The 25,555-nt window shown below is 48.7% G+C and overlaps 1 protein-coding gene across 6 annotated transcripts in view; it reads right to left on the reverse strand.

Moving 5' to 3' along the window:
• The window catches only part of DRGX (dorsal root ganglia homeobox), a 37,198-nt gene that overhangs the window by 3,984 nt on the left and 7,659 nt on the right, over positions 1-25,555 (reverse strand). For 2 of the 6 annotated variants that reach the window (XM_045040317.1, XM_045040318.1), the window contains exons 3-6: positions 24,283-24,383; positions 23,269-23,370; positions 20,128-20,306; positions 19,932-20,047 (exon numbers count right to left, since the gene is read on the reverse strand). In XM_045040317.1, coding sequence (XP_044896252.1) covers positions 19,932-20,047; positions 20,128-20,306; positions 23,269-23,370; positions 24,283-24,383 — 498 coding nt within the window. The remainder of the gene's footprint in view (positions 1-19,931; positions 20,048-20,127; positions 20,307-23,268; positions 23,371-24,282; positions 24,384-25,555) is intronic. The other 4 variants (XM_023240668.2, XM_023240669.2, XM_045040319.1 and 1 more) reach the window with 3 other exon arrangements.

Raw genomic sequence — 25,555 nt, forward strand, 5'->3', positions numbered from 1 at the left:
CAGGTGTGGGGGCAGGAGTCACATAGACTTTGCCCCCAGGCTGGGTGGGTAGACTCGGCTGTTGGGATGACATACTTTGAGAGACTCTCTGAGCTCCCAGGACAGGTCAAGTGGTGGCCCCCGTGTGTGATCCTTGTGGGAGACGCACATCCCCACAGCCTCCATGCCCCTCCCCAGCCCTAGTCATCCCGGACCAGATCCAAAGCCAGATCCTACAAGGTGAGCGAGAAATGGATCACCATGGCCCCACCAAGGACGGTGGGGATTTATTGCCTGTCCCTGAGGCCGAAGACCTGAGTCAGCCATGGCCACTGGCCCCATGTGGGTGGGCCAACCACTTGGCCCCTTCTGACAAGGGAAGTGTCCCAAAGTCAGTCCCTCATCTCTTTCTGAAAGTGCTCACCAGCTTTGGAAGAAGCAGCACTGGACATCAGGTGCATTGGGGAACCGAAATCCATATTTGTCAAATTAACCCAGATTCTTCCCAGCAGCCTCCAGGCCCTTGTGTGATCATGTCCCCAGGCCCTCCCCTCCTTCCCATGTGCCAGACAGGCCTCCCTTTCAGGTGCTCATGGCAGCATCACAGCAGAGCCCTACACAGAGCTGTATTACAGAGAGCAAAGGCTCGTGTGGGCCAGGCACAGCTCGGAGCACGCCATGCCTCACACATCTCGGCTTCAGAGAAACTCTAGGAAGCAGGCTCCGCCGTAGTCATCCCCTCCCGCAGGGGAGGAGACTGAGAGTGAATAATAAGTGGCCGGCCTGGACCTCACCAGGCAGGAGGCCTGCCCCTTAACCATTGGGTCCCTCTGAAAAGAGGGCACATTCCTCCGCCTGTGAGGGAAGAGAACCTCCCTCTGCCTTGGAATACTCTCCTCACACCTCTGTCTCTCATTAGGCCTCCATTTGACCACCACCTCCTCAGGGATCCTTTAGGTCCTCCATCCAAAGTAGGCTCCCCGGTTATGCTCCAGGCTGCTTAAATCTTCACAGCGTTGGCCACAGATGGCAGGTGGACTATTGACGTGTTTGTTGTCTGTCTCCCCCCCACACACATACCCCCAAGACTGCAGACTCCCAAGGGGTCAAGTATCTTCCTATCTCATTCCCCACTCTGTGCACTCCTAGCACAGCGCCTGAAATAGGCCAGGCCTTTGGAAAATACCTATGGAAGAAAAGGAGGGGGGAAGGGCCACCAGCCCCAGGACCCACTTGTAGGATCAGCCCTCCCGAGGCAGCCTCAGCAGCATCCGCAGGGATTTGCCTGCCTCCTTTCCCCGGGGACAGGCTTCCCCCTGCCAGGGCCAGCCACCTTCCTCTCCCCTCAAGCACATCTGGGCATCTCTCTGTTCCTTTCCAAGCCTGCTCAGAGACAAAAGGAAGCTCACGTTTACCAGCACCCACAGTTGCCTCTTGTCACCCTCCCGGCCACCCTGAGGGGTAAGCATTACTCATCCCTGCTCTCCAGGTAAGGAAACTGAAGCGCCAGGTCCCAGTTTTCACAGTTCATTGATAGGTGGGACCAGAGCCTTCTGGTGGTGTTTCAGTTCTCCAGTACTGTAACAGGAAGTTCAAATGCAGCGGTGGCCTCCTACCTCAGTTCTGAGTGAGGGTCGATACAGCAGGTGGCAGACCCCAAGAGGAGGGCCGGAAAAATCACAAGTGCCAACTTTACAAAGGGAATTCTGAGAGCCCATTTCACAGCCCCACACCCCTGGTGGGCTTCCAGCCTGGGACCATTCCCAGCAGCAGCAGGAAACACACAGAAAGTCACATTCGGGCGAATCCCGAGTCCGCTCTTCCCACTGGCCCTCGCTTAATGCAGCCGGATAGACACCAGATGGGGCTCTGCGGGGAGCTGCAGCCTTTGCTGGGATGGTGCCTGTGCTGTGCCAGCCTAGGACTGGGACCCCCTCTGGGTCTCCCTCCCAAAGGGAGTTCATGGGTTGAGGAGATGGCATATGAAGAACAGTGAACCCTCTCAGCAGTGAGAATACTAGACATTTTCCTCTCTGTATCTGTTTGGAATTTTTCTCATTTTTCTACAAAAAATGTGAATTTCTTTTTTTTTTTTAATGTTGATTTATTTTTGAGAGAGAGAGAAGAGTGGGAAAGGGGCAGAGAGAGAGGGAGACACAGAATCTGAAGCAGGTTCCAGGCTCTGAGCTGTCAGCACAGAGCCTGATATGGGGCTTGAACTCGTGAACCGCGAGATCATGTCCTGAGCCAGAGTCGGACGCTTAACCGACTGAGCCACCCAGGCGCTCCAATGTGAATTTCTTTTAAAATCAGAAACATAACTTTACCTTTAAATGAATGCTAAAAAGAGGCACATGTGAGGAGGGGCCGTGAGAGGCTGGGTTGCCTGAGCCAGGCAGGCACTGGAAGTCTGAGGGGAGCTTATCTGGAGCTATATATTGTCAGGAACCCAGGAGGGGCCGCAGTCCTCAGGCTCAGCCCAAGGCAGCCCTGCCCGCATCAGACGCGCCCCAGAAAGGCGGGCTCCACGTGATCAGGCTGATTCTTGCCTCCAGCGATGCTTTGCTCCGATGTAAGCATCAAGGCGGGGGGTTAAATGGTCTGTGACTCAGTGATGAAGAGGCCACTTACAGGATGAAGAAGTGCCACGTGGACAACACAGAGCCTCCTTCCCTGGGATCCACAGCCTACACCTGCTAGGTCACATCTGCCATCGGCGGGCTCCTAAGAAAGCCACCAATAACGACACTCCTCGCCCTCAAAACCCAGATTCGGTGATAAGAGAAATACATTCGTTCACAGGACCAAGGCTGCAGACGGGAGCAGAGTCTGTGCAAAGGACCTAGTTCGCCCCCCACAACAGATGGATGAGGAAACTGAGGACCGCGAACCCAACAACTCTGGGACACTCTGTGATTAAAACTGTAAGGGCTATGCATACAATGGAGAATTACTGAGCCTTAAAAAGGAAGGAAAGTCTGACACATCGACAACATGGGTGAACCTCAAGGACATTATGCTAAGGGAATAAGCCAGTCGCAAAAAGACAAATCCCGTGTGATGCCATTTACACAAGATGCCTAGAGTAGACATATTCATAGAGACACAGAACAGAATGGTGGTTTCTGGGGTCTGGGGAGAGGGGAATATAGGAACTTCTTGTTCAATGGGCACAGAGTCTCAGTTTGGGAAGATGAAAAAGTTCTGGAGGTGGATGGAGGGGATGGCTGCCCAGCACAAGGGACGTATTGAATACTTTGGAACTGCCCACTTAGAAATAGTTAAGATGGCAAAGTTTATCTTCCACATATTTTATCACAATCTAAAATAAAGTAAAATAAATTCTTAAAAATAAAACTGTAAGTGGGGCGCCTGGGTGGCTCAGTCGGTTGAGTGTCTGACTTCAGCTCAGGTCATGATCTCATGGTTCGTGGGTTCGAGCCCCGCGTCGGGCTCTGTGCTGACAGCTCGGAGCCTGCAGCCTGCTTCAGATTCTGTCTCCGGCTCTCTCTGTCCTTCCCCACTTGTGCTCTGCCTCTCTGTCTCTAACATAAATAAACGTTAAAAAAAATTAAAAAATAAAATAAAATAAAATAAAATAAAATAAAATAAAATAAAGCTGTAACAGCCAAAAGAGAGTTCAGGTCAAGGTGATCGGGAACATGAGGAAGGGAGGAAAGAAGGAGGGAGAAATGAAAAATGAAAGAACTGGGGTTATTTAGCTGAGCTGACCCCAGGGCACAGTGGATACGAGGTAACTGTCTCTGTATCTCTCTTGGTGCAGAGGGTGAAATCGAAGCAATGGGCAGAAGTGTGAAAAAAGGAGTTTTTCTTTCTTTACCATCACGTGCTATGTTTATGCAGAGGGCTTGCGAGGTTCCTGGTCTGCACCCCCTGAAGGTCCCCTGACAGGACATTAGAGAAACTTCATGCACGATATGGGCCATTGGACAAGAAAAGGTTTGAAATCCCTTTCAACAAAAAAGGAGGGGTTTTAGAATGGGATGTGAATTATAAAGTTGAGTTCTTCCAACTTTAACGTGTTTTCAGAATTTCCATTGGTTGTAAATGAACTTAAATTATCCAACAACCAGAATCTCTCTCAACTCCTACAACCATTTTCTAACAGAAAAAACAAGTGATTTCCACATATAGGATTCTCATAAAAGTAACTCTTGATTTCTTCATGATTCCACAGTACCAAAAGCATCCCCAGCTTTCCCCATACGCCTCCTGCCTAAAAACCTCAGCAACCCGCCCAGAAGGACACTGACTGAAAACCAGAAATAACAAAATGGAGATTCATCTGGATGGCAGATGAACACATAGTTACCAAGTAAAATCCCAGATCCCAAAGCACTGGCACTTTGCCCCTGCAAAGCCATACTCAAGACCCTCACCAAGGGCTTAAAGTTTCTTCCAAGAGCACTTCTCACAGAAGTTGTTCAGTTTACAAGATGACCACAAACTAGAGAGAAATGTGGCTGCTAATGGCAGACGTACTGATGGATAACATTGAGAAAAGAGACAAAAATTCATGACAGCCAAAAAACTCAACATGCACAGAAACCTAGAGCCGATCGGTACAGGGGTGAGCAAGCAAAGCCGTCCCCATGACGATGGCCTGACACCGCTGGCCGACAGCAGGAATCATCACAAGAGATGAAGTCTGGAAGTCTTTCCAAAACTGCACCAAGCCTGCGCGTCGCTGTTAGTGATGGGGTGACGCTGAATCAGCCACAGGAGTGGCCGAGCACCCCCCTTTATTATGTCGGAGAGGTGACAGAGACCCTTGAGAAAATGTCTACCCCAAAAGCAAGTCATCCATTATCAAGATTCCATAAAATGAGAATGACCACAGGCCATCTCTGGGGCATCTCAGCAGCCTGCTATGGCGGAAGAAAGGGGACTTGGAGGTTTGGCCCCCAGCCCCATCCTTCTTCACCAGTCATGGGGTTTCACACCATCTTTCCCCATTTCAGGTTCCTTATCTGTGAGAGGAGGAGAGACACCTACCTTTGAGAGACATTCCGTAACGCAGCTAATATTAAGGCCTCAAACAGTTACTATTTTCATAACCCCATACTAATTAAAGGGTAATTCTAAGTCACAATTCACGGTTTATTCCAATTACCGATTCGTTTCACCCAGCAGCTGAAGAACACAACTTGTAAGCATCCCCCGGGACACCCAGGATGAGCAGTGAGCTCTGCCATAGGCAGGGAGTGTGCAAGAGGCATCCCACCACCTCTACTAGCCACACACCCCCCCCAACACACACACACACACACACACACACACACACACACACACACACTCCTGGAGATGCAGGGCTGTCCTGCTTCCTGGGTGGAACCTTTCCTATTGGACCAAAAAGTAAAATAACTTTTTCTGCCAACAGAATTGTAAGGAGTAAGACAAATAAAGTTTAAAAGTGTCATCTTTTAGGGGCACCTGGGTGGCTCAGTAAGGTGAGCATCCAACTCTTGATTTTGGCTCAGGTCATGATCTCAGGGTTCATGAGTTCGAGCCCTGGGTCAGGCTCTGTGCTGTCAGCATGGAGCCTACTTGAGCTTCTCTCTCTCCTTCTCTCTCCCTCTCTGCCACTCCCTGTGCTCTCTCTCTCTCTCTCTCTCTCTCTCTCTGTCTCTCGATAAATAAACTTTTTTAAAAAAACTTTAAAATATAACAAAATAAAATAAATAAATAAAAGCATCATCTTTTAGTTACTAGATTTCCAGACTTGGGGCTCTAGGGTTCCCCCGGCCTTTTTTTAAGCCTATCAAAAAGCTATAAATCATGAATGGGCTAAAAATTAAATTAGCTACAAAGGAAGTCAATCCAGTGCGGCATATAGTAACAAATACTGTGACTAACCTCACGGCCCAACACTAGGGAACTGACTGAAGAAGTTAATAGTCACCCACATAGAACACACTAAAGCTTTGGCAAAATTCTATTACAGGAGGACATTTAGTGCCATGAAAAAAAAAAAAAATAATGAGGGGCGCCTGGGTGGCTTGGTCGGTTAAGTGTCCAACTTCGGCTCAGGTCATGATCTCACGGTCCGTGAGTTCGAGCCCCGCGTCAGGCTCTGTGCTGACAGCTCAGAGCCTGAAGCCTATTTCAGATTCTGTGTCTCCCTCTCTCTCTGCTCCTCCCCTGTTCATGCTCTGTCTCAAGAATAAATAAACGTTAAAAAAAAATTTTAAAAAGGGAAACACAATAAGGAAATTTTAAGTTTAAAAAGCAGATTGAGAAACAATAAGTCAACACGATCCTACTTTGGTATATGCATGTGTGTGTATACATAATACACACATGTATACACATAGTATATACGTGTACGTGTATATGCACAGTAATGTGTCATATCCATGTGGAGTCATAGGTATAGCACAAATATAAATGTATTTATGAGTAGAAAATATTGATAAATTTAAGCTTTTTGGTTAAAAATTTTTAATTTCTAAATAAGCTATAAAACACATAAATTCATTAGAGATACACACATTTATAGATGGGAGGAAAACAAATGTACCAATATTAGATACTCATACTGCTTGATTCTGGGTACTAAGTTTATGAATGATAATTATCTTTTTCTTTGTGTTTTATTGTATTTTCCACCCTTTCTATACTGACCAGGTATTATTGTCATAAAAATGGTGTCCTTTTCGTGACTCGTGATTTCCAGTCTCCTTCTATTCAGATGAGAACAGATGTTCTCCTTTAGAACAGAGTCCCACTGAAATTGCCAAGGAATAAGGGCTGTGTCCTCAGCACCTCACTGTACCTCCATAACTGCTAATGGAAGGTCGGCACTGACCAGTGAACATGGGGCAGAGGAAGCGCCCTGGAAAACCCACCAGGAATACTCCACTCCCCTCCCATTCTGTGGGATTCGAGGTCAGTGAGTCCCTTTGCATGGGGGACGACCAACCTGCCAGCAAGCGAACCCCCTAAAAGGCTACAACCTCTCCCCTCTAGCCCTACCAACATGAGCCATCACCAACGTCTGCACAAGAGCCATCTGGCCCCTAAATGCAGCCTGAAAATGGTTTTGTTTGGAGAACATACTACCTCCTGGACACTAAATTAAAACACACAATTAGATTTCCATTAAGTTACAGCAAATTCTGCTGAATTGATCTAATCGGCCTACATTCCTATATGACATCATGCTTTAAAGGCTTGGCCTGGACATAAATACTTAATGTAATAAATACAGTCTGAAATATTTGATCTGCTTGGCAGTTTAATTGATCTACTACAGAGACTGACAGGAAAAATTAAGTTAGTTCTGTCTCGTCTCTGCCGATAGCACATTTTCATCATAAAGGCACGTGAACTACAATTTCGGTTACAAGTAAAGCTCTTGCACACTGATTTCTTGTGGAATGTTCAGGTTAAAGATAACAGAATTGAACAAGGAAATGAGTATGTGGATTTATGAGACCTTTAACACAAATACTGTAGTTCGTGTCTTTTTCTGTGTAGATAGATAGATAGATAGATAGACAGATGATAGATATAGAAAATAGATAGATGCTAGACAGAGGGAAAATGTATTTTATAATTCATAATACCAGTTCCTTGTCATTCACAGGAGTGCCTGAGTGGAAGGTGTTGGCAGATGCCTGCCATATTTAAGCACGGATTTTTAGATGTGGTGGTTATGCGCGCTCACCAATAATCAAGTGGACAAGGTCTCATAACCAAAGTCTTCTGACTCAGAACCCCTGAAGTGCTTTCTCCTGTCTCTGTTTTATGGTCTAAATTGCCTTTTACCATGAGTTAAATGTGGTGAACGAGTTTAACACGTGGTGCCTCACACCACGAGTTGTGTCTATCTGTGTACCCAGCTCACCTCCCAAACTTGCTGGAAGCACCCTTCACCCACTCTCACCCCTGTACTCCTGATGCCAGAACTAAAATGCCCCATTTGGGCACAAGGTAAGCACTGAATACTTGGGGAAGGGATAAAGGGAGGAAGAGTCTCTTTCCTGACTGCACTGGCAGAGTTTAGGTCCTCAGAGTTACCATCTCCCAGGTGGTGATCTTCCTCAGCACTTCATGGAAAGAGAAGCCGTGGTCATGACAAAGTTGCTCAATCTGATTAATGTCAAAACCCCCAGGTTAATCTGGCAGGGTATTCTGCTAGAATCAACACTAAATCCCACCCCGGTCTGAACTCCACCTATTACTTGTACGCTCGCTGTCTTGACGTCTGTTCATTTGCTCAGCAAACACTCCCTGATGAGAGGCAGCCCAGCCAAACATTCCTGGGACTGTGATAGTCTCAGGGCCAGTGCCACGGCCCCCTTTCTGCTTGGATGTCTTTGAAGGGGCAAACAAATAACGACAACACCCGGCTCCAAGGACCCTGGCACAACCAGATGCCCAGATTCTGGGCAGACCGATGCCAGTTAGCACCGCCCTCCCTCCTTGAAGCAGCAGCCAAAACCCTGGACAGGCAGGCTGCTTCTCCCACTGCCTCTGGGCACAAGCCAGGAACCTTCTGCTCAGCTCCCTGCACTCCAGGGCCCCATTGATTAGCAGGAAGGGCAAACCCATCAGCACCCATAGGAAATGGCTTCTGGAAAGTGAGTTGCAGTTTTTAAAGCCAGAGAATGACAGCAGGTGCCTGTAAAAGGAACAGAATCAATAAAGGGTGTAGGGGGCTGGCCAATGGGACACCTGGGTCCCTGACTTGTCCTACTTCTCACAGATGCACTATGTGACCTTGGGCAGTCTTATCTCCTCTCTGAGCCTCAGTTTCCCCACTATATCCTGGAATGGTAACACACTCATTACGAAGATTCCTGGGGCACCTGGGTGGCTCAGTTGGTTAAGCGTCTGACTTTGGCTCAGGTCATGATCTCGCAGTTTGTGAGTTCAAGCCCCGTGTCAGTCTCTGTGCTGACAGCTCAGAGCATGGAGCCTACTTTGGATTCTGTGTCTCCCTCTCTCTTTGCCCACCTGCTCGCCCACTCTTTCTCTCTCTCTGTCTCTCAAAAATAAATAAAACATTAAAAAAAAAAGATTCCTTACAAATCTTAGGTGCTGGGATTCTCTACCCTTGTCTTCCTGATATCAACTAGGCATGGAGAAGAGTAGGGTTGACCCAATCACTTTCCCCATAAGGATTGACTACCTTCTGCCCCTCAAGTTTCCCTGTTCCCCAAATACCTATACCCTTACAAACAATACAGGGGCACCTACAGGGCTGTGTTGCTTTTCTGGAGCTGCACACACCCCAGACTTCATAAAGTGTGCCTTAGAGGCTAAGAGGCTCTCCCATTGAGGAGCAAATGCTTGCAAGAAATAAGATCCTCTGCCACAGAGTCCAAAACCAAACACTAATTAGATCCCGAGTGACCTCTCAGCCTCATCAACATAACCCTAACAATTTCCAGCACCTACTGGATGCTTAGATGTGCCAGAGCACAGATACACACGTCCTGTTGAATATGGCCATCATGATCCTCATCTCACAGGTGAGGAGACTGGGGTCTGCCCTAAGTTGACCCCAGGATGAGAGGGAAGTAGTTCTGGGTCATGGCCAGTCTGACTCCAGAACTTGGGCTCATCTTGAGGCCATGCCATCCTCTCCTGAGAACATGCCTCTGTCCAACTTCATGCTCTGCCCTTTCCTCAACAAACTAACCCTGCCTACCCCAGTGCCTTTGCTTACGCTGTTCTGTCTGCTTGGGGTCCTCTTACCCACTGGGCAACTCCTATGCTTCCTTCAAGTCCAACTCAAACATCTCCTCTGGAAAGCCTTCCTTATTCCTACAGAGAAATGTGTCCTCCCTCCTCAGGGCTTCCCCACTCCTTGCATGCCCTTGTTGGCTTCTAAGAGAGCACATGACTATGTCACATGAGATGGAATTCTTTGTTGACTACCTCTCCAAGCTCACCCTTAGCCTGTGAACCACTTAAGACAAGGATGTGTCTAATTCATCACCAGAGGCTCAGCCTCTGGTTTAGTTTGACAAAGTAGGGTACTCAGTGGTTGAAGAATGAAAAAAAGGAGGGCCCAGTTGTTCCTGGCATCCAACAGGCAGCCAGGACTGCAGGCTAGGATGAATAGACCGGAGCTTCCCAAGTGAGGTCTGTCTCCCACACCAGAGAAGCATGACTTTTCCTTCTTTACCCAAGCCTAACTACCATTTGCTCTGCATTTGGGGCAGAGGTAAGTGGCTTGGAAGGTCCTAGAGGTGAGCCAGATATGGCCAGTGCCCTCAAAGTGCTTGTAGTCAAGATTGGGAAGCATGGTAGGTTCAAAAACACCCCAACTCAAATCACAATGCTGGAGTATCTTTGATACTTGTGTCCATCAGTGTCCAAAAAGGGCCTTCAATGAACCAACCTCCTGGCATTCATGCCTGTATGCAGTCCCCTCCACTAAAGTCTAAGTTGGCCCTGTGACCAGCTTAAATCAATAGACTGAATCAGAAGCAACACGGTGCCTGTTCTGGGTGTAAGCCTTAAGAAGGTCTGGCATCTTCTTCTTTTACACTCTTGGGAATCAACCACCATTCAATCTCACCCCAAGTTCACCATGGGGAGAGAGAAAAAGAGAGCTCCCAGCCTCCCAGCATCCCTACCAAGCCCCCAGACAAGGAAGCAATACTATGTTGTAAGTAGCTGAACCCAGCCAGCCCTCGGAATCAGGAGAGATAATAAAACAGCTGGGCAGTTCTGCTGCTGCTTTTAATAGACTCAGTTTTGGGGGTAAAGTAAAACAATATTAAAACCTGGAATGGAAATTATAAGAAAATCACAAGCCAATCTTCTCATGATCATAGATGCAAAAGCCCCTGAACAAAGTATTAGCAAACAGAATCCAGCTATAGATAAGAAGGAAAACATGTCACATCTAGTCTGGGTTTATTCCAGGAATGTACAGTTGGATTAACATTAAAAAAAATCAATCAATGTAACTTACTGTATTAACCCATTAAGAAAGAAAAATCATGTGATCGTCTCAATAGCAGCAGAGAAAGTATTCAATGAAATGCAACATTCATTCATATCCATGATTTTTTTAATAATAATTAAATAAAACTCTTAGAAAACCAAGGCAAGAAGAAAATATCTTTGCTTGATAAAGGATATCCAAAACATAAATAAATAAAAGACCACAAATATAACTGAAACCCTGAGATCAAGAATAGGCAAGGAGTGGTCACAAAGACCACATATTGTATGACTCCATTCATATAAAAAGTCCACAGCAGTAATAGCAAAAATGTTCACGGTCAGTGGTGTCCTGAGACTGGGGGCGTTGGGGAGAAGTGGGAAGTGACTGCTTATAGGTACAGGGTAATGACAGTATTCTGAGGTTGATCCTAGTGATGGCTGCACAACCCTTTGAATATACTAAAAATCATTGAGTTGTACCCTTCAGGGGATGAATGGTATGGTGTGTGCATTATATCTCAATAAAGCTGTTATTAAAAAATAGAATAAGGCAAGGATGCCCGTCATCACCACTTGTACTCAATACTGTGCTAGGGTTTCTGGCTGGCACAGACCAAAAAGAAAGAAAGAAAGAAAGAAAGAAGAAAGAAAGAAAGAAAGAAAGAAAGAAAGAAAGAAAGAAAGAAAGAAGAGAGAGAGAAAGAAAGAAAAAGAAAGAAGAAAGAAAGGAAGAAAGAAAGAAAGAAAGAAAGAAAGAAAGAAAGAAAGAAAGAAAGAAAGAAAGAAAAACCATCAGGATCTGAAAGGGAGAGACCAGCTATCTTTATCTGCAGATGACCTGACCATACACATATCATAGAGAATCTACCACTGAACCTAATTACATTAATAAATCTCCCAAACATAATGCTGAGCCAAAGAAGCAGACATGAAGAACCTGGGTCTCGTATGATTTCATTTATATGTAAAGTTCAAAACAGTCAAGATTCAATAGTAGTGTTTTTGTTTAAGAAACAAAACAGGTGAACACAGAGGAAGGGAAGGAAAAATAAGACAAAAACAGAAAGGGAGGCAAACCATAAGAGACTCTTAAATATGGAAAGCAAACTGAGGGTTGCTGGAGGGGAGGGGGGTGGGGGAATGAGCTGAATGGGTGATGGGCATTAAGGAGGGCACTTGTGATGAGCACTGGGTGATGTATGTAAGTGATGAATCACTAAATTCTACTACTGAAACATAACTTGGAAGAAGTTTCTTGGTAGAAGAAAGAAAGAGGAAAGAAAGAAGGAAAGAAAGAAAGAAAAGAAAGAAAGGAAGGAAGGAGGAAAGAAAGAAAGAAAAGAAAGAAAGGAGGGAGGAAAGAAAGAAAGAAAGGAGGGAGGAAAGAAAGAAAGAAAAAGAAAGAAAGAAAGAAAGAAAGAAAAGAAAGAGAGAGACAAAGAAAGTTTCAGAATGCCTGCTTAGGTGGTTGACAAAGCTATATTAGCATAAAAGTCAGCACAGTGCTCTCATTTAAGGGGAAGAAAAAGGGGCCCAGGCATTGGGGGGCTTCTGGGGTGCAGGCAAAGTCCCAGAGGGTAGGTATATTAGGTGCTTAAAATGGGTCACTACACTCTAGACGCATGCTTTATGAATTTTTCTCATGAATATTATATTCCACCATAAAACACTTTTTAATGTTCTTTAATTGTGTGTGTGTGTGTGTGTGTGTGTGTGTGTGTGTGTGTGTGTGTGTTTTAATTCCCAACCCAGAGGAAAAAAGTGCTTAAAGAGGAGTAGAGGGAAAATGCTTTTTGGGGGACTGGGAGAAGGAAAAGACTGCCTCCAGCTCTGAGTTTAGCTTCGGTGGGCAGATGTTTATTGGGCAATAAAGCCCTTTCAGTTCCAGAATCTGGACACTTTAGCCTGGCCTGAGCCCAAGGCCAAGGCCAATGTGAAGCAGGGAGGGAACATACTTGGCTAAGTAAGGGGCCTTGCTCTCTGGAAGGATGTGGCCAGACCCTTCCCCAGTATGGACACCTTGTCCCTCGCCTCCCCTTGGTACAAACACACACACACACACACACACACACACACACACACACACACACACATACGGGACTCAGGACCAGGACTGCTACTCCAACTGCTAGCAGCTTCTGAGCTGTACCTCAAACAGATAATAGGAGATGGGATCAGAGCTGTCTGCCTCGGACCCCTCCAGCATGGGATGGCTGGGGCCACCTCAGCTCCCTGGGAGGGGATGGAAGGGGAGAGTAAAAAGAGGTCAGACCTCATTCCCTTGCTCTGCTGCTGTTCCCTCCCCTCAGGCATGACTCCAGGGACTGAGTGCCCCCATGCCTGCCTTGCCCAGCATGCTGTCTCACCTCCTCCCCTTCACCGCTCCCTCCAGTTAAGGACAGTCAGATGGGATGCCCCTGCCCAGTGCAGGAGAGTGACTGTGATCTCCCAGCGTGAGCCCAGACTGAGTTATGAAAGCTCTCCCCTGGCAGCTGTAATTAGTCTCCACCTCACACCCCGCTCTCGCTCTCCGATTCACAGGTTAGAGGCAGCCAGGCTAAGTGCACCAGGGAGAGGGGGCCTCCGCCGACTGTGGCTCTCCTGCCCCCATCGAGCTCGTCCTGTGGCCAGCACTTCCCCGGAACAAACCCAAGCGCCTCCCTCAGCCATTAATAACCTCCTCTGCATTAATGAATTGTGAACACAAGGCTGGCCATTAAGACAGCACAGGAAAATTCTTTGTGTTGCAAAGGCTTTTTCTCTGGACACCCATTACTGTTATGCAAACCCTCCCTGCATGGGGTAGGGTCCTGCTGCCTTTTTATTTGAGAGTTTCCATGGAACCCTCAATAAGGAAACACACTAACTGCATGCCTGGCCAGGACGGTCCCTCTCTGACCGTCCCAAAATACAAAACTTATCACTGCCTGTGAAGCCCCAGAGAAGGAATGGGTGCCCTGCCCAGGAAATCCTACCAGGGACAGGAAGGAACCCCCACCATTGCCAAATTTGGAACAAGGAAGGTTACGAGGAAAAGATAAGTGACAGCTGCAATAAACTTCAGAGAAATGGAAGACATTTGGAAGAAGCAGACGTTTCACAGGCTCCTTTAAAGGTGAGAGGGACCCAGGGACTTGGAAATGAGAACGGAGAGATGCGGTGATAATGATAGCATTTACTGAGCATCTCTCATGTGCCACACACTGTTCCAAGAGCCTCAGGTGTTCTAGCTCACGTGCTCCTCATTCAGTCCTATGACCAGTCTTATTATGATCAAGATCCCCATCTTAGAGCTGACAAGAGGCAGAGACTCCCAGGACCGTGCTCAAGACTTACATGGCTAGGGAACAGAAGGACGAGGACTCACACAAGGCAGGCCACCCCAGAGCGCTTGCTTGAGGCCACTGTGCTAGTCGGCTGCTTGATAATTAAAGGATAATTAAAGGAGGAAACCCCCACAAGTGCCTGGTTTTCAATTACGTAGCTCTGTCCCCGGTGGGCAGTTTCCCAGCCTGAGGTAGCCAGCTGCCTCACTCCCTGATGGGCACAGCCCAGTGCCTGTCCGGGGCCTGCCCAGCAGAGCCTGGAGGCTAGTCTGCCACACCTCCACGCATGGACACTCTGCTTGACCAGCCATCCTGGAGGGGCAGTGACCTCCTGTCCTTCAAGGATGCCACCCCCACCTCCCACCCTTCCCTAGCTCCCTATTGCCCGAGCAGGCCTGCTGACCTATCCATGCACACACCACCTCAACCACCCCCAATGCCAAGCCTGCTAAATGAGTATCCCCAGCACTCCGCCCCAGAGCTGTGTCTCAGCTACCCTGACCAAGCCCTGGGACCTGGCCGGCAGCAGAGCACAGTCCCCCAAACACAGGATGATGGGGCTGCGGCAGAGGGCAAAGCTCTGGAAAGTCTCTGCACTCACTACCTGGCCTGACGCAAAACCGCCGAGTCGAGCTTCACTGCCACGGCAGTTCTGAGATGCCATGGTGCAATTCTCAGTCTGATCTTGGTTTCCCCAGCTCTCTAGCTGCTTCCAAACCCTAGACCCCTTCTTTCAACAGGTTTCTCCAAGGAATCAAAATGAGTCTCTCTACTTTGCTAAGAAAACCATATTCCAGAGCTTTCTGCTACTGACTTCTCAGTCTGTGCGCCGCTGAGTCTCAGCAAAGTGGCTGGCCGAAAGACTTGCTCCCCTTCATATTTTCTGGGCCACTTCCCCCCATAATCCATTGGTATGTTCTGGGCCACAGTCACAGAGCTTCTAGGGCCCAGCCTGTCCAGCCCACTCACATTGGAAACAGGGTTTGGCATCACCACACAGCTCTGTATTCTGGGAGGCCAGTGTTTTGGCGGGGGGGGGGGGGGGGGCGGGGGGGGGAGTGCCTGGAGCTCATTCCCTCTACATCCAACATCCCTGCTGGCCCTTCCCCTTCCCCAGCACAGCCTGCTCAAGGAGCATGATAGCCAGTATTCCAAGAATGCTCCTGTTTTCAGAGCACATTCAAAGTCCAAAGATTTCCAGACAAGTGAATAGCCATAAAACTGCGTTAAAGGACCTACAGCCTTCAGGGACTGCAGCTTAAAGGAACTCAGCAAACTCAACAACCCCCAAGCTATCCCACAAATGCCCCTGGAGGTTCTCTTAATATTTCCCAGAGAAAGATGTCGCATCTGTCACAACAACGCCTGAACCAAAAGACCAGGACCCCCAACTCAGAGTCCTTTGACTTGTAACTATACATAATGCTCTCCAGGCAGTTAGCTCTGGGAACAGTAGCTGAGGGGCTCCAAATGCCCCCTGGGAGGACTGATCCTGCCCTGGAACACAGAGAGCCAGGCATTTCCTTCACACTCTGGCCAGCTGTTGGCTTCAGCACAGGACAGTTTTTGCTTAGATCCTCCGCCCCTGGTCTGGAGCTACAGGTCCAGAGTGTCAGAGGAGTGGCACCTAGGTGCTGTCTAGGGTGGGGCCAGACCTCAGTGGCCCACCCAAGATACTTGCTGTCTTCAACCCAGGGCCATACGATCCCACTAGGACCACAGAGTCTAGGAAAGGAGACATGAGCACTAGTTTGAGTCTGTAGCTGACACTGAGTTTGATTTATTTCTTCTGGGTTATTTGCAAGTTGCCACAGGCCTGGAGAAGTGAGTTGGGATCTCCAGGCTGGAGGGACTGTGGCGCTTAGCTTACAATGGTCCTGGTCTCTGATAGTCCTGGGTAAGTCTAGACTCCTCCCCAGAGCTCATACCCAGTGGACTCACAGCTGTCCTTACTTGCTGGGGAAAAGGGGAGTAGGGGTCCAAGGCCCCTACCAACAGGTGCCCATCCGAGAGAAAATGAATACACAGTGTCTGGATGAAAGGGCACATTAGGATCCTGTGGAGGGCAACCTAGACCCCAAAGGGGAGACCTAGCCGAATAAGCCATGTGTGAGCATGTGACTTTCCCTCCCTGAGCTTCAGTTTCTCATTTGTGACAAGAGGGATGGTCTTAGAAGCCCAGAGAGGTGCCTTCTAACACCAGTAGGCATGAAGCTTCTCCGAGTTAGGTGAGCAGTCCCCCGGTTGGCCAGCACCCTGGGAAGCAGGGCTCAGGCCACTAGTTCTGCCAGCGTCGGTTGACCAGCCACCTCTGGGGGTACACTGAGGGAAGGTAGGCCAGGTCATAGCCCAGAAGTCCTGGCACCAAGCCAGGCCCTAGAAAATCGGGGGTATTCCTCTCTTGGGCCTATGCACTTCATTTCTGTAGCCCGGGGAAGCCTGGGAAAAGAAGGTGCAGGAGACTGAAATCTTCCCTGTCCCCAGACCACTTAACAAATGTTCCACAAAACAACCAGGTGTTGGACCCCAGGGTATCTAGAAACTGACTCGTAGGCACACACTTGTTTCCCAGGTCCTGAGGCAGAGGCCGGAAGTCCCAAGCCGGACCTCCAGGGAAAGCAAAGCCCACCAGGACTAGAGCCCGGGAGTTCTGACCAGCTGACTCCAAGACTTCCAGCTCAGAAAACCTTGCTTCCAGAAGTGCCACCACATGGGGTTGGGGGCTTCTAGAAGGCAAAGATGCCCCAGCCAACACCAGCTGTTATCTCACACCAAAATATCAAGCCAGACCAACTGCTCAGACCAACTGTGTGCCGCTTTGGCCTAAAGACTTGGAGATCACATTTAAAAGATGGGACTATCTAGGGCCCCCTTGGTGGTGGTTAAGCGTCTGACTTCAGCTCAGGTCGTGATCTCACGGTTCGTGAGTTCAAGTGCCACGTAGGGCTCTGTCCTGACAGCCCAGAGCTTGGAGCCTGCTTTGAATTCTGTGTCTCCCTCTGCCCCGTCCCCACTTGCTCGCACGTGTGCGCTCTCTCCCTCTCTCTCAAAAACAAATATACAAAAAAAAAAAATTTTAATAAAAAAAGATGGGAATATCTTAACTAAAAATCCATACTTCTAACTTTTCCAGAAAGTTCGGTAGTCCTGGCAGTGCTGTGTCCTCGTACCCACTCGGCCACCATCAGCTGGCCTGAGTAACAGCTGACCCTCGAGCGGGAAAAATGCTCCTGCAGTCCACCCCCAGCCCCACCTGTGCCCAGTCCAAATCTGAGAGTGCCCCTTAACGTGCTCCTCAAATAACTGTTTCTGACAGTAGAGAAGTGTGTCTTTTCCCGTGCCTTTCTCAAAAGCGTGTAAATGACATATAGACCAAGAGGGTTATATCACTCAAGAAAAGTGAGCGAGAGCTCATTCGTATGTGGGGAAGCGAAGACAATGCCTACACACATTCACTTCACTCACCGCCTGCCTGGCTCTGGAAACATCTGAGCACGTCACCTGCCCCAACATATGACTGCAGTCAGGAAGGACTTCTCACGGGCACACACAGGCTGCCCAAGCAAGAGCCAGTACAACATACAAAGATACAGCCGGTTTGGCGAGCACACTGTGACTGATGTCACCTCTGCAAGCTCTTACACTCCCCAAGTTCCACCCTGTGTGTGCCCTTAGCAAGGGCAGCATCAAAGGAAAGTCTGTTTCTAATGAGGCAGACACAGGACAGGCCCCAGGGGTCAGAGCCCAGCCACAAAAGTTTAGGGAAGGGCCAGAGGGGAGTACATATCAGTGAGGGAAGAAGAGGAGGGGGTGACAGATTTACCTTTACCAGCCTCCCTCACCAGCCCCTGCCTCTGTCCTGGGTCTTCACTCAGAAGATACAAGCCTCTGTCTCCCTCTCACCACCACCCTGGGCCTCCCGGCTGCAGACAATGTCATGCCCTCCCTGCCCAGCAACCTGGCCCTCTCTCCCCTCCTCGAGCCACTGCAGGCCTCTCCGTGGGTCCCAGCTTGGCTAGCCAGAGAGCCCAGCCACGGGCTGCCATAGCAGAGACATGGGAATCACCTCCAACTCACAAGGCTGGAGTCAGGCAAGCAAAGAACATTTAGAAAAGAGATGGTTACTCTCAGGAGCTGAGCTGGCCCCCACTGAAGCAGAGAGTATTTGGGAGACAGACACAGGATTGCCCCTCTGCCCAGACCAGTCCCTGACATGATACCGAAGTCCCACTGATCATCTTCCAGAAGCCCCTTCCAATTGGGACTCCACCTCCATAGTGCCCTATCATCCTACTGTGTCCTGTAAATATGTTCCAAGGTCACTCTGCGAGGGGCTCTACACGGCCCCTGGAGCATCTGGGCCCTGGAGCTGAAGGAAGCATTAGAAAGGGCACAGGGCCCAGAGCTGGACGGACAGAGGTGAGCCTCATCCACTCACGCCAGCTGTCTAAGGGAGGGGATTTGCCTGCTACCGGGACCACTCAGAAGTGGCTCCGGGCCTTGGGGCCCCACCTCCTACAGTAGAAAACCCAAACCCAAGAGCATGGCCTCCAGAGCCTTCAAGATTTGGTCCCTGTAGGACACCTCCACCTTATCTGTGGGGTCTCTCCCACAGGCACCCAACATACCAACCATTCTCCAGACAAGCCTCATTCTCCTCCCCTCTCCTGGCATTCTGCATGTGCTGTTCTCTAAGCCTAAAATGCCCTTCTTTCTCTTCTAGAGACTCTCCAGGGAAGCTCCTTCATGCCCTCATTCAGCTTCCAGAAACCACATTTGCAATGCAGATTGCCACATGTGTGCGACCCCCCGCAAGGGCAGGAGACCCCAGATCCTAATGCAGAACAAACAGGGGACACCCTAGGAAGGTCCTCTCCCACTGCCCATCACCAGGAATAAGCTTACAGCCTACACCTGCACTTGCAGCTCCCAGAACCCCTATGACAGACAAACCCCAAGAGTAGCAGTAACCCACGCTGCCTCAGACCCACGGTAGAACCCAGCCCCACTCCTGGCCAGCACAACTGCCTGGCCTCATCACAGAAGCAGTAAGTTTGAGGCCAGGAATTTACACACAGTGGATGGGCACATGCATCCGGTGGGGCTGCCCCAGAAGTCGCCAAAAGTTCCTCTCTCTGGGCCTGACAAAACATCGCTGATGGCTTGCATCCTTCAGACAACAACAGCTATTAAGAAGAGAGCAAATCCTGGAAAATCATAAATCCTAACAGTTCAGACCTCTGCCATCAGGAGTCCCCAGGGAGGCAGGTGGGCGAGCCGCCCATAGGGAGAGGGTCCTCATAAGCTGGGGACAACCGCCCACCCAGGCCTCACCCATGAGCTGCAGGTTAACCCCCAAAACTGCTCAATGAGAAGGAGCAGCCTGTGAACATGGAGGGGTCTCCTCGGAAACAACCACCGCTCAGACATTCCCCATCAGGTGCAGGGTTACCTAAGACATTCACCCGCAATCTCAGGCCATGCAGAAATCAAACAAGACAGCACATTAGGAAACAGATGCTCTGCAGGGTGCTGGCTGTGACTGACAGGACAAAAGGAGCTGCACCAGCCCTAGGTACGACGATGGGTGGAACTGAGAAAACGGGATGACCGCACAATCTCCACACCCCCTTGGAGACAGTGGCAAGCCAGCAAAGCCCCAGCCCTGCCCTGCCAGCCAACGGAGACGAAGCTTACCTTTCAGAGAGGCAACGTGTGACAGAGCCTGGGCATACGTGGCCGTATTCAGGAGGGTCCCCGGCAAGCAAGAAGGGAAGAAGGGTCCTGTGGGACCCACAGTTCTCCCCAGGCTGCTAGAGAAAGAAACGCACACTGAGTTCCCGACCCTGTGTCCCCGCCAAGCCTCCAGGCCCCAGGGCCCCACCAGTCTCACCTCTGTTGGGCTTCCAGGACCTCTTTCTTGCTCCGGGCCTGGTCCCCGGGGGGCGGGGAGTTGATGTTTCGCACAGGCGGGGGTGTCACCTCTGCCATGGGCTCCTTGGCTCCTGGCTCTTGGTCGGAAGCTCCTCTCTCTGTTTTCCTCCATTTGGCCCTTCGGTTCTGGAACCAAACCTGAGTCCCCAGTGGAAATGCATACGCAATGGAGGCAGAAAGTAAGACAGGAGGAGAGAACCAGACCGAAACTCACATGCCTGGTTCCCGTACCCAGTGCTCACTGCTCACCTTGCAGCAGGTGTGGGGGACACAGCCTCCTCTCTCCAAAAGATCTCCCAAAGCAGTGCCCTCTGAACTGCAGTTTCAGACCCAGAGAGGGGTCAGAAGATCAGTGTAGGAGGCACGACAGGCATTTTTTAAATGACGGTTAAACCACAGAAAGAAGCCAAATGCATGGCCCACGAAAGGGTGCAAGTGTTGTCTTGTGGAGATGCTCAATGTATTCAAGGGCATTTATTTGATGTGAAATGTACTTCCTATGGTTGGGGAGGAGGGAGGTGAGGGAATCATCATCCAAGCAGTTTGTAAAACACTGCCCTGGGGTTTCCTCATCAAAAATACTCATTCACTCTTCCGGCGGCTTTTCCTAAGCACCTGAGTGTGTCTGTCCTCAAACCTGGGATTTAACCCTGAAATCATCTCTGACACATCACGACAAGCTCATGACCAGCAGCCCAGCACACCCATGAGAAACACTGACTCTGGAGTCAGCCTTAGTTTAGTGTGAATCTGGTTTAGAATCCACCCCGACCCTATAAGGCAGGTAGATCTATCCCTGCTGTTGAGATGAGAAAATTAAGCACAGACAGGTTAATCGACTGGCCCAAGGTCATTTAGGTGGTAAGTGGCAGACACACAGCTTGAAGACCAGTGGTTTGTCTAGGGACCATGACCCAAACTCCTTGGGGGTAACAACAGTGGCCACCCCCAAGCACTGTTAGCACAGAGAGGCACGAAAAACACTGAGCACTGTGCCCGACACACAGCCATCAATCAGTCACTCAGTAAACATCAGGTAGCATTATCCCTGCCACCCTCAGGTTAGCAGGAGGCTTATGATTCACCTGCTTTAAGTGCCTTCTTAGAGACTGGTGTGGAAATCTTCAAGCTTTGCCAATCAGGACGGCATCTGCAGAAGGCCAGCCTCATGGTAGCCAGGCAGACGGGGCCCAAGGTGTTCCCAGAGGTCAGTGAAATTCTGCTGCTCTTTACCCAGCAAAACCTCTTCCCTCCTCTCCTGGGGAACCATGCCTGGCTTTAAAAAAAGCTTTGGCTAGACCTCCCTCCTCCTCCCCCGGGGGGGGGAAATCCTCCCCTCCTCCGCCTCACGCTGGCCCAGAAGAGAGCCTGGGTCCCGGGGCTAAGCCCTCTGCCAGCCCACCCCACTTCTGAATTTTCATTCTCCTCTAACTGGGTTTCTTTCGTTTTTAATCGAGTTGGCTTTTAATTGCACATATCAGCAACCATTGAATAATGATTTTATCTATATTCTAAATTTAGGGCAGTTAAATGCAAAGCAAAATGCAGACACTTTCTTGTGTCTTAATTGAATGAAGGTCACAGCTATAACAACATTTAATTGAGCTATTTTTCATTATCATATTTTAATGACTTTGCACTGACAGTTCGCCTGCTTCTGAGGAAAGAGCATGATGGAGTCGTTTATTTCCCTATTTAGTTATTGTTTGACAACATCAGCTTCGATTAAGACCCTGCTTTATAGAACATTAATCATATTTGAATGAGCAAGGGGTATAAATGTAAACACATCTCCCTTCCCGCCACCGAGGCCCACGTCCCCACACGGAGGCTCACGAAACAAATACTTCACAGCCATTGTCTGTTTGCATAATAGCCAACAACAGCCGGCACAACAAATCCCCGCTTTAATTGTTACCACCCCTATCTCACCCTTGCACCTTTCAGGGAGAAGTTATGATCTTCCACTTCTGAATGCTCAATAATTGTGTCATTTATCTCAATTTGCAGTTCAGTCTTTAGGCAGCTATTGGCAAGCTGGCATTAAATAAAGAAGGGATAGACAACATCCTGGCCAAAGGAGATTTTCATTTCCAAATAATAATCAGTTTAATTTGCCCGCATATGACCAATGATTCATGTTCAGATTTAATAATCAGGATCACATAATCTGATTATAGGGGAAATAATTTGTTTACAACCCCCAATTTACTGCTCAGAATTCCATTATCTCTCTTCAGCCATTGGTTTTTAAGAGATACTAACATGACCCAGGGGAACCAAAAGCAAACTATTATATTTCCTACAATTAGATCTTTGCATAGTCTTAACCCCAAGCCCCTACATAAAAAAGAACAGAAACAGCATGGAGGAAACCCCATAAATAAAATGAATATATAATTGTGCTCAAAGAATAGCTCTCCCGGAGAGGCGGCGCTGCGAATCTGTTCCTCCCGCGCTCGGGCACATCTGCTGGGCTCGACGGGTTTGTGCACTTAAACATAATCACCGTGTGGCTTCCAGAAAGAAATCCTGCTTAGAGACGGCCACCGTGAGCCGTGCTCAGCTCTGAGGCAGCCCTTTCGCTGCTGCCGTTTAAAGATTTTTAAATTGCACACGTTCTTCGGATCCACTTCGCTGAAAGAGTCCACGTCCAGGGGAAAAGTTGGACATGATGCAATTTCTGGAAAGCAGATCCTACCCTGTTCCCATCTGAAAACACAGTTCTCTGCAATTGACCGGCCTTACCCCAGAGCGGTCAGAGCTGCTTTGAGAATAGCATCTCAGCTCTTTTTTTTTTTTTTTTTTTTTTTTTCCAAAGCAAGGAAATGGATGTGCATTGATGTAATTTAGTACCTTAGAGACGCGGACAAATTAGTGTAGAACATTATCACTAGTTAATTATGAATGACCGATTAATCAACCTAATCTAATATTCCACATTATGTTGATGTTATTAAAGTGCATCATGAAAATGACAGATAGTCTTCATTTGCTTTCTTTGGCCAAATGTGCACTCTGCAGTCATGATGTCAAAAAAAAAAAAAAAAGTTTGCCAGTTTTAATATTAGAGAGTTAAATAATTAAAAAGAAGGTTTACCTGCACTCTGGCTTCTGTGAGGTTTATTTTCATGGCCAGCTCTTCTCTGGTGAAGACATCAGGGTAGTGTGTTTGGGCAAAAACTGCCTCAAGAGCTTCCAGCTGGTAACAGGCAAAAATATTTACCGGTGAGAGGCTGCGGCTAGGTGAGAGGAAGCAGATGCATAGTTCAAATTTGCTACGAGCGGTGAGGAAGTGGTTTCGAGGATGAAATAGGGGAGGAGGAGGGAGAAGAGAGCTCTTCGAGAAGACGCCACAGAATTAAAATTTTAACCACGGATGACTGAGGAGCTAAGACTTACGACATCGGTGCTCCCCCAAGAAATAAGAATAAGAGGAGAAGCACAAATATTCATTTGCTTTTCCATTTACATATCTTCATAGGAATCAAAGTCTATGAGTGGCCTTACGAACCAGAGCAACCCACATAGCTTTCCCCATAAGACAGAGGAGAATAGAAACAACTAACAGAGGTCCTCACTGTGCCAGCCCCACAGAAACAAGCTAGAGGTATTTGGGTTACTTTCCTGACGGCTCCCAGCTTGCCCCAGGGGTGGCACAGACCTAAGGGAAAGAGCCCAGGTCCAGGAAACACACTATGAGGGTCCCGGTTCTAGCCCTTCTGTTTATGGACAGCAATACCTTCTACAAATCAGACAACTTTGGGGGCCCCGGTCTTCCCATCTCTCTACTTAGAATAAGAATGTCCTACCTGCATTTCTCAAAGGGTGATTTCAAGGTTCAAATGATATTGCTGATGTGGAAACGTTCCCCAAACTACCAACCTCAGGCACATGTGAGCGATCATTATTACCGATTCACTTACTGCCTGGCGTCGTGAAGTCCAAATCACCTGCCCTCTCCCCAGACAGATTTCTTGACACATAGAGTGTTCAAGAACGATCCAGTTACCATAGTTGGCTTTATTTTAAAACACAAAGAAGAGCTGCTCAAACTCTGGGTTTTTTGGAGGCAGGAAGTAGCCGACTCTCAGAAAGGGAACGCCATCATTACCTGCTGAAGAGTAAATGTCGTCCGGTTCCGGCGCTGTTTTCTGCGCAGAAACCCATCATCAAAATCTCCTGGAGAGTGGTTGCCAAAGGGTGCAGTGCCTACTGGGAGCAAACTGAATCAGCCTGAGTAGAGGACCTCCCTGTTCTCACACCAACCCCAGACACACCTGCTCTATTCAGAGGCACCTCCAGGCATAGTCCCGTCTATCCCAGAGCGTCTTTCTCTGCTGCTCTCATGAAGGCCCCTTCTTTTCTACTCTCTCCTGCTCTCTCCCTCTCCCAATAACCTTTGACTTCAGGCCCAACTATGCCTATTTCATAGGGCGGATGGCAACCTTACTCCCCCCGGGGATGGCCAAATCGCCTTCTTGTCAAATTCCGGACTCTGTGCCAGGAAAAATCACTGGCTTGAGGCAGAGCCTTCACCTGCCCTCTGGTTTCCAGCTGCACCTCTGTCCACTGTGTTTTCTATCTCATCCCCTACCTACCTCTGACTCTTTCATAGAAGCCTCAACGGCTCCCTATTGCTTACCTGTTAGTTAACTTTCCCTTGTTTCTATAAACAACAAAGCTTAACAGCTGGGGGCGGGGGAGGAAAGAAAACACCAAGAGCTTTCATTGCACGTTTCTCCTAGAACTTCAGGACACGAGGAGGTAAGAAGTTTATAAATGAATATTAATTACCGTTGGTCACAGCTCATCAGCACCATAGTGGATCTGTTATATTGATGTCAATTAACAAGAGGTCTGCACCAATAGCTACTGTCCTGAATTCCAAGCAGGCTTAGACACGGCCACTCTCTCCCCTCTCCCCAGGCTCATAAAGGACCCACTGCTCTCCACTTCCCTGAAGAGAAAGGCGTCCTGTCCACCGTCCTCCCCAGCAACCTCCCAAGCCAGAACAGAGTTTGGCCCCAAACATGCATTCACATCATTTTCCAAATATGCACCATGTGCTCAACAGTCTACAATGGCCTCTTAGAAAAACAAATGAGCAAGTTCCCATTAGCCCGTGCATGCTGTACCTGCCATGGGCTCTGGTCTCAGAATCACTGCGTGTTTGGCATTAGCAGCCAGCAAGCCACACAGGCAACCTCCCTCAGAAAGACCTGAGTCCCAAAGAAGCAAGGTTCTCCGGGCTCTTTAAAATTCTATCTACTAACAGGGGTCCCTCCTACTTATTATCCTGCTCTACAGTGCCACACACATCCTTTGCCATAATACCCCATGCTTCCCTGAAGCCTTCTGTTCCATCTTCTTGTCCAAACTGCACT

Source organism: Felis catus, chromosome D2 (assembly GCF_018350175.1).
Source record: "Felis catus isolate Fca126 chromosome D2, F.catus_Fca126_mat1.0, whole genome shotgun sequence".
NCBI lineage: Eukaryota > Metazoa > Chordata > Mammalia > Carnivora > Felidae > Felis > Felis catus.